We start from the raw sequence: 8259 nt of genomic DNA on the forward strand, positions 1-8259 counted from the left end.
GCCCGGCTAATTTTTTTGTATTTTTAGTAGAGACGGGGTTTCACCGTGATCTCGATCTCCTGACCTTGTGATCCGCCCGCCTCGGCCTCCCAAAGTGCTGGGATTACAGGCGTGAGCCACCGCGCCCGGCCTAATAGTCTTTATTTCTCTGTAGCTGAACTCATTTTGGCTCATGAGCCCTCAAAACATATTCTTTCCATTTCGGAATAACTCGTTCCCTTCTTAATACTCAGCCTCTCTTGGCTGACTCACCACTGAATCCTCCTTCCCCTTTCCCTGGTAATGATTTACAGATTGCCCTGTGGTGAGAAGAGGCATTGGGGACTAAGCATTCCCTGGCCGTCCAGGTTTCTCTGAAGTGTCTCTCATCTTGCCTGATCATCATCTTCTTGTGCCATCATTGCTGCACATCTGATTTCTGCTTATCTCAAGATCCACTAAATCTGTCACAGATTCATCCCCAGCCATGGGCTCTTACGGGCGCACCATCTTGTCTAGAGCCAATTCTGACTGCCTGTAGGTCGGTGGGTTGAGGTTGCTCTTCTGCAGCCACATCATGTTGGGGACACTCTCTGTGAGGCAGACCTCAGGCCAGCTGCCTAGCTCCATCCCTCAGGCTAGCGTCCTCACCCTTTCTGATGTCCTGTGAGAGGCAGGCTTCTCTTAGAAGCCCACACCCTGGAAAGTGAAGAATAAGTCCCCTCCTCTTGGGCTACTCCTGGGCTACTCCCCTCCTGGGACTTCTCTTCCCCTGCCTTCCTAAGGGCAGGGGTGCAGCATGTTGGACACTTCTCAGGGACCCTAGGAGTCTCAAGTGTAGCCACTTCCTGTCAATTCTGTCCTCCTACCAGCCGGTCAACTCTTTTTAAAAATTATTTATTTGTTTTTGAAATAGGATCTCTCTGTGTCGCCCAGGGTGGAGTGCAGTGGCATCATCACGGCTCACTGCAGCCTCGACCTCCTGGATTCAAGCAATCCTCCCACCTCAGCCTCCTGAATAGCTGGGACCACAGACACATGCGATCACGCCCAGCTAATTTTTGTATCTTTTATTTTTTTTCTTTTTTTATACTGAGTTTTACTCTTGTTGCCCAGGCTGGAGTGCAGTGGTGCAATCCCCGCTCACTGCAACCTCTGCCTCCCGGGTTCAAGCAATTCTCCTGTCTCAGCCTCCTGAGTAGCTGGGATTACAGGTGTGTGCCACCACATCCAGCTAATTTTGTATTTTTTTTAGTAGACATGTGGTTTCACCATGTTGGTCAGGCTGGACTCGAACTCCTGACCTCAAGTGATCCACCCACCTCAGCCTCCCAAAGTGCTGGGATTACAGGTGTGAGTCACCGTGCCCAGCCAAATTTTTGTATTTTTTATAGAGATGGGGTTTTGCCATGTTGCCCAGGCTGGTCTTGAACTCCTGGACTCAAGTGATCCTCCTACCTCAGCCTCCCAAAATCTGTTGACTCTTGACCTCCTTTTGAGTGAAGCCTCCTTTTTCACTATCAGGCACTCATTCCCACTCCTGTTTTTGGGATAAACTATTAATGCCTCCCCTTCTTCAAAGATTGGCTCTTCATTGTCCCAATCAAGCTTTTTAATTTTTATTTTTTAATTTAATTTTAATTTTAATTTTTAATTTAAAACATCCTTTTCTCTCAGAGAGTTGGATTTTATAATTGAAACAATGGCATTAAAGGCAGTAGTTAGCTATAGGTTTACAAATGTCTACTTAAAAGTTAAAATCCAGGAGCCAATGAGTTGTGTGTCTCATCCCTAGCCCAAGAGCAGGCTGCATAGACAGCTCTTCCTGGTGCTTGAACCGTGGAGGCTTGGAGCCAGAGGCTGCGGGGAGAGGACTGAAAAAGCCCCAAGCTCAGTGTCAAAATATATACCCTGCAATAGCTCTCTCCTGGGCTTGGTGGGATTGTGGGTGTCACGCGCATCCCTGTGAAGAGAACACCAAACAGGCTTTGTGTGAGCAATAAAGCTTTTTTTTTTTTTTGAGACAGTCTCGCTCTGTAGCCCAGGCTGGAGTGTAGTGGCACGATCTTGCCTCACTTCAAGCTCCGCCTCCAAGGTTCACGCCATTCTCCTGCCTCAGCCTCCCGAGTAGCTGGGACTACAGGCACCTGCCACCATGCCTGGTTTATTTTTTGTATTTTTAGTAGAGACAGGGTTTCACCGTGTTAGCCAGGATGGTCTCGATCTCCTGACCTCATGATCCACCTGCTTTGGCCTACCAAAGTGCTGGGATTACAAGTGTGAGCCATCGCACCCAGCCTGCAATAAAGCTATTTAATCACCTGGGTGCAGGCGGGCTGAGTCCAAAAAGAGTCAGCAAAGGGTGGTGGGATTATCATTAGTTCTTATAGGTTTGGGATAGGCGGTGGAATTAGGAGCAGTTTTTTGTGGGCAGGGGGTGGATCTTACAAAGTACATTCTCAAGGGCGGAGAGAATATTACAAAGTACCTTCTTAAGTGTCGGGAGGGTGTATAGTACAAAGTACATTCGCAAGGGTGGGGGAATATCACAAGGTTCATTATTGCAAGGGTGGGGAGGGTGTATTGTCACAAAGTCAACTGATCAGTTAGGGTGGAGCGGGAACAAATCACAATGGTGGAATGTCATCAGTTAAGGCAGGAACTGGCTATTTTCACTTCTTTTGTGAATCTTCAGTTGCTTCAAGCCATCTGGATGTATAGTGCAGGGCACAGGGGATATGATGGCTTAGCTTGGGCTCAGAGGCCTGACAGTGGATAATTTCCACTCTCTTTTTGTCTGTAGTTTCTGAATTTCTTACAAGAAACATGTGTAAGAAATATGACAAAAGTTATTTTATAAATAAAGGGACACTTTGAGGCTTTTCAGTCTTTAAAAAAGCTAAGGCTTATTTGGGTTTTTGTTTATTTTTAGATTTTTGGTGTCCTCACGACCTCACCTCATCCCATTGAGTAGAGACTGGGAGGGGAGAGCAGCAGCCGGAGGGCAGGCTGGGAGCCCTTGTGAGCAAGAGGAGCTGTGGACACCTGCTTCTCTGCCAAGGGAGAGAGTGAGGTAGGCCCGGGCCTACTGACTTCAGGGTGAGGCCACAGCTACTGCAGCACTTTTTATGTATTTATTTACCGAGATGGAATCTTGCTCTGTCACCCAGGCTGGAGTGCAATGGTGTGATCTCGGCTCACTGCAACCTCCGCCTCCTGGGCTCCAGTGATTCTCCTGCGCTCAAGCGATTCTCCTGCCTCAGCCTTCTGAGTAGCTGGGATTACAGGCACGCGCCACCACACCCGGCTAATTTTTTGTATTTCTAATAGAAACGGGGTTTCACCATGTTGGTGAGGCTGGTCTTGAACTCCTGACCTCAAGTGATCCTCCTGCCTCGGCCTCCTAAGGTGCTGGGATTACAGGTGTGAGCCACCACATCCGGCCATACTGCAGCACTTTAAAGGACGGTGTCTTTTTCTTTCTCATACAAGAGAATAGGACTTTATTAGCATTGGTGCAAGCACTGTATTACACAGGAATGGGTCCCTAGTGTGCACAACCCCAGCTGGGCTTTGAGCAGATAAATCACAGCAGAAATAGAATCGCCCTAGGACTTTCAATCAAAAACTGGAAGTCCACCTTACAGAAAGACAAAAAGAAAACCCCTTTTTATATCTTAACAAAGCGACAGCTTTCAAGCAGCAGAGCATCTCGAGGAAGAAAGCTTGCCTGGTCGCCATCTCATCATGCCAGAGTGTGCAGTGTCCACCCTCGACCACGCCGGGGAGTTGCTGCTTTTTTTAAAAAGCTTAACTTAACAATTTCTGATGTCTATCTTTTAGAGTTCTATATGTTCCCATTTTTTATTCTTCTGAATTTTGAATTACAAATAGCTGTAAAAGCCAGCCTTTGAGTGCATGGGGGTGGGTGTGAGGCAGGGCCCAGCTTCTACTCCCTGTCCTGTGGAGCAGTGGCTGGTTTCTCCTGAGCCCAGCCCTGGGAGGTTGTGGTAGGCGTGGAGGCTGCAGAGCTCCTCCAGATGCTGCCCTTGCTGTGCCTCACACCAGAGAGGATGGAAGTGGCTCTGGCGTCGGACTGTGTTGAGCTGAGACAGACAAGGCTGACACAGGGCTGGGGGCCCGTGGTCCACCAGTGGAAGTGACTCCCGAGGAAGGGCGGCGAGGAGGGTGGTGTGGGATCTGAGGCTTCTTTTCAGTGTGGCAGCTGTCGAGGGCCAGGGAGCAGGGGGAAGAGCCTGGTCACCATGGTCCCAGAGCCCATCTCACTTGGCTCTTCCTTTGCAGCTGAGGAGGATGAGGACCAGAGAGGGACTGTGCGTGTGTCCTGCCTGGGGACCCACAGCCAGGTGATAGCAGAGTTGGGTTTGAAGCCCAGGCCTCCCATGCCAACCTGATGGTCTTGCTGTTTCAGCAGGGAAGGCCGGGAGCCTGGGAGCTGGGAAAAGGTGACTGCCCGGCTCCTGGTGACTCCCCACCCCCAGGTCCCCAGCTGTCATCAGAGGGGCAAGGACACATTTAACTGGTTCCTGTGGGTCAGGTCTGAGTGGGGGAGGACCTCCCCTCCCCACTGCCTCCCACAGGGGCTTGTGATTCAGGGTTTCAGGAACAGGGCTGGCTCCCCCGCCTCAGATGGAAGAAGTGGACTTGGCTGTGAACTCCAGGAAGGCAGGGCTCAGTCATGGCCCTTACCCTAGGATATGGCCTGGCCACAAGCACTCACTACATTTTTTTTTTTTTTTTGAGACGGAGTCTCGCTCTATTGCCCAGGCTGGAGTGCAGTGGCACGATCTCAGCTCACTGCAACCTCTGCCTCCCAGGTTCAAGCAGTTCTCCTCCTCAGCCTCCCAAGTAGCTGGGATTACAGGTGTGTGCCACCACATCTGGCTAATTTTTTACTTTTTTAGTAGATATGGGGTTTTGTCATGTTGGTAAGGCTGGTCTTGAACTCCTGACCTCAAGTGATCCACTCGCCTCGGTCTCCCAAAGTTCTGGGATTACAGGTGTGAGCCACTTTGCCCGGCAAAGAAATACCTTTTTTTTCTTTTCCTGAAACAGAGTTGTGCTCTGTTGCCTAGGCTGGAGTGCAGTGGCACGATCTCGGCACACTGCAACCTCCGCCTCCCAGGTTCAAGTGATTCTCCTGCCTAAGCGTCCTGAGTAGCTGGGATTACGAGCGCCCACCACCATGCTCAGCTAATTTTTAAAAATATTTTTAGTATAGACGGGGTTTCGCCATGTTGGCCAGGCTAATCTCGAACTTCTGACCTGAGGTGATCCGCCTGCCTCGGCCTCCCAAAGTGCTGGGATTACAGGCGTGAGCCACCATGCCTGGCCTTACATTTTTTAAAATGAGGGAACGAATGAATAAATGACCACCATATTAGGGGCTGGCTCTGAACAGAATTGTAAAGTGGACCAAGCTTGTGCTCAGGGTCACCTTAAGCCCACGGTGGCTGTGTCCTGCCCTCTCAGGGCCATTTCCCAGCCCCCAGGCACCTGTTCACAGAGGCTGCATCTGGCCCTGCCTCCACCCCTCCGTCCTAAAGTGCTCCTCTGACTTAGAACATGACAGTCAGGGAGAGAATGTGCCTCAGGAGGGTGGAGTCAGATGATCACGGCCTTCCTGGCATCTGAGGGGAGATAGCTTTGGTAGCAAAGTGTGATTTTCTCTGAGCCCAGGAAAGCTTGGCCTTGGTCGGAATACATTGAACCCTGAGGGTCATAGAGTCCCTGGGGCAAGCTCTGAGGGGGAGGCCTGGGACAGGGCGGGGCAGGGGGAGGGGAGTGGGGGAAGTGGGTGGGGAGCTGGGGGTTGGGGTTACCAGGGTTCTAGGGGAGGGGAGTGCTCAGGGTCCCGGAAAGGGCGTTTTCCTGATGGCGCACCAGAAGCCCTCAGGAGCCTCCAGCTGCGTGGTGAGAGGGAGGATGGAGCAGCCGACAGGAGTAGCCGCCTCTTCCTGCTTGGGGAGCAGAAGGGCCTCCCATGCCGTGATGGTCAGGACCTGCCCCCTTCTCTCCCCGCAGCTGGGGGCCTGGACTCACCTGGACTCACCTGGACAGCTGAGTTCTCATCAGAGGTCGGGGCTGTGGATACACTGGAGAGGGCTGGACGTAGTCCCACACACCCCGAGAGCCTGTCACAGGGACAGCACCAGGGCTGAGGCCTGGGGCCCCTCGGCTCCCCACACTCAGCTGTTCCGGAAAAGAACAGCACTCACGCCACCTCCCGCCTAGCGGTGCTCCCAGTGTGACTCTGGAGACCCCTCGGGTCACTCCCTGAGCCACAGACCTTAGGGTTTAGAGCCTGAGGAGGTGAGATTTTAACTCCAGAACATCTACTTTGTACCCCTACCCCACCAGCACACACTGGCCAGGGAACACAGCCCCATCCCATAGTGGACATCCAGCCGCACTCCTCAGGCGGTCCCTCCCTTCCCATCCCCCTTTTCCATACTGTCATGATTTTCTACATGGAAACAGTGAGGGGTGCCTCCCAGTCTCTGGCCTATGCACCTGGGACCACCTTGGACCCAGGGGAGTGGGGCCTCTGAGGATCACGGGCCCAAAGGGTGGGGGTTCTGGGAGCCGAGGGAAGTCCTAGGACCAACTGGGAGGGGTGGATGTACCTGGCAGGTGGTGTGGGCATCCCAGTCCCTGGACACCAGGGTCAGCAGCTGGGGCGTGTGCTGAGCCACAAATTGCTTGCACTGAGGAAGGAGACACATAGCTGTGGAGGGGACCCGGGCCCTTTGCAGGACTCTCCTGTCGTGTGGTCCTGGCCTCTCCACTTCTCTGGATCACTTTAGGGCTCCCTTCTGACTCCTCCATCAGCCCTCACTGAACAGCTCTGGCTGCAGTTAAAACCCTTAACAAACTGGAGCTGGCTGAAATGGAGGACTTCCATCAGAAAAGCAGGCGATGCTGGAGACGGAGGACTGAGGCAGAGGGGTGGAATCTCAGCCACCACCCTCCCCTCCCTCCACCTCCATTTCAGTTCTAGAAGGAACCTTAATTTTCATCTGGTCCTTGATACCAGACGTGATGGGCAGCGGGGAGGCTTGGGAGTTGCTGAGCAGGGAGCACAGTGTGGACAGCTGTCTCCTAGGAAGAGCATCAACTGGCTTGCCTGAGGACAGGATCTTGCTTTAAGAAGGGAATTTCCTGTCTGGGTGCAGTGGCTCACGCCTGTAAACCCAGCACTTTGGGAGGCCAAGGCGGGCAGATCACTTGAGGTCAAGAGTTTGAGAGCAGCCTGACCAATAAGGTGAAACCTTGTCTCTACCAAAAATACAAAAATTAGCCGAGCATGATAGCACGTGCCTGTGATCCCAGCTACTTGAGAGGCTGAGGCAAGAGAATCTCTTGAACTCAGAGGCAGAGGTTGCAGTGAGCCAAGATTGCGCCACTGCACTCCAGCCTGGGCAACAAGAACAAAACTCCGTCTCAAAAAAAAAAAAAAGCAGGGGATTTCCTGTCATTGACTGAGTATTGGCAGGGGCCCTAGGACCTTCAAGCCCAACCCTCTCCTTTTGCAGATGGGTTTGTCCTGAGTGAGTTAAACCTTGAGGAGTGTGGGAGCAGTAATGGGATCAGGACCCTGGAGAGAAGGCCAGTCCCTTTCCTGGCTCGAGCTGGCCCTGGCATTACTCATTTCCTAGTAGATAACCAGGCCTCTGAAGGCTTGCCTGGTGCTCACTCAGCCCCTGAAGGGGGCCTGCTGGTCTCTGGAGCCCACAGCCCTTTGTCCAGAGGCGACTCCTAACCCTTAACAGGCTCTGCCCTAACTTACAGTCCCACCATTGTCTGCCCTACATCCTGCCTGCCTGTCTGCACTCCATTCTCGCCCATCCTATGTGTCTCTGGCTGCAAAGCCTTTCCTGGGCTCAGGCTTCCACCTTGAACAGGCGCTGACCACAAGTCCCCATGTGCCTGCCCTGTACCTTTTCCCTGTCCAGCCAAGAGCTGACACAGGCCTGGAGCAGTGCCTGTGGTATGGCCTGCTCGCTGCTGTTCCTGGCCTGGGTGGTCACAGACATGCAGAGGCGGCACTCAGAGTCTTGCGGCAGCCATTCTCCTGTGGGCGACCCCAGAGACGTGAGCGTTAGGGGGAAAGCAGGCAAGGCCACCCTGAAGAGGCATTCGGTTTCTGTCCTTGGTGCATTGCAGCGGGACCAGAGAGGGAGAGCATCATGCAGGGGCAGAGTAGGGGGAGGAGGAGAGCAGGCTTTGGGCTAAGGAGGGGGCAGTGGGTTCACCTGG

The 8259-nt window shown here is 52.8% G+C and overlaps 1 protein-coding gene across 1 annotated transcript in view; it reads right to left on the reverse strand.

The window, feature by feature from the left end:
- Positions 1-2280: 2280 nt before the first annotated feature.
- SFTPB (surfactant protein B) overlaps positions 2281-8259 on the reverse strand; it is a 12715-nt gene continuing 6736 nt past the window's right edge. Inside the window, exons 10-11 of the mRNA XM_011965814.1 lie at positions 6053-6134; positions 2281-4328 (exon numbers count right to left, since the gene is read on the reverse strand). Coding sequence (XP_011821204.1) covers positions 6072-6134 — 63 coding nt within the window. The 3' untranslated portion in view covers positions 2281-4328; positions 6053-6071. The remainder of the gene's footprint in view (positions 4329-6052; positions 6135-8259) is intronic.

This window comes from Mandrillus leucophaeus, unplaced genomic scaffold (genome assembly GCF_000951045.1).
Source record: "Mandrillus leucophaeus isolate KB7577 unplaced genomic scaffold, Mleu.le_1.0 Scaffold737, whole genome shotgun sequence".
NCBI classification, from domain to species: domain Eukaryota; kingdom Metazoa; phylum Chordata; class Mammalia; order Primates; family Cercopithecidae; genus Mandrillus; species Mandrillus leucophaeus.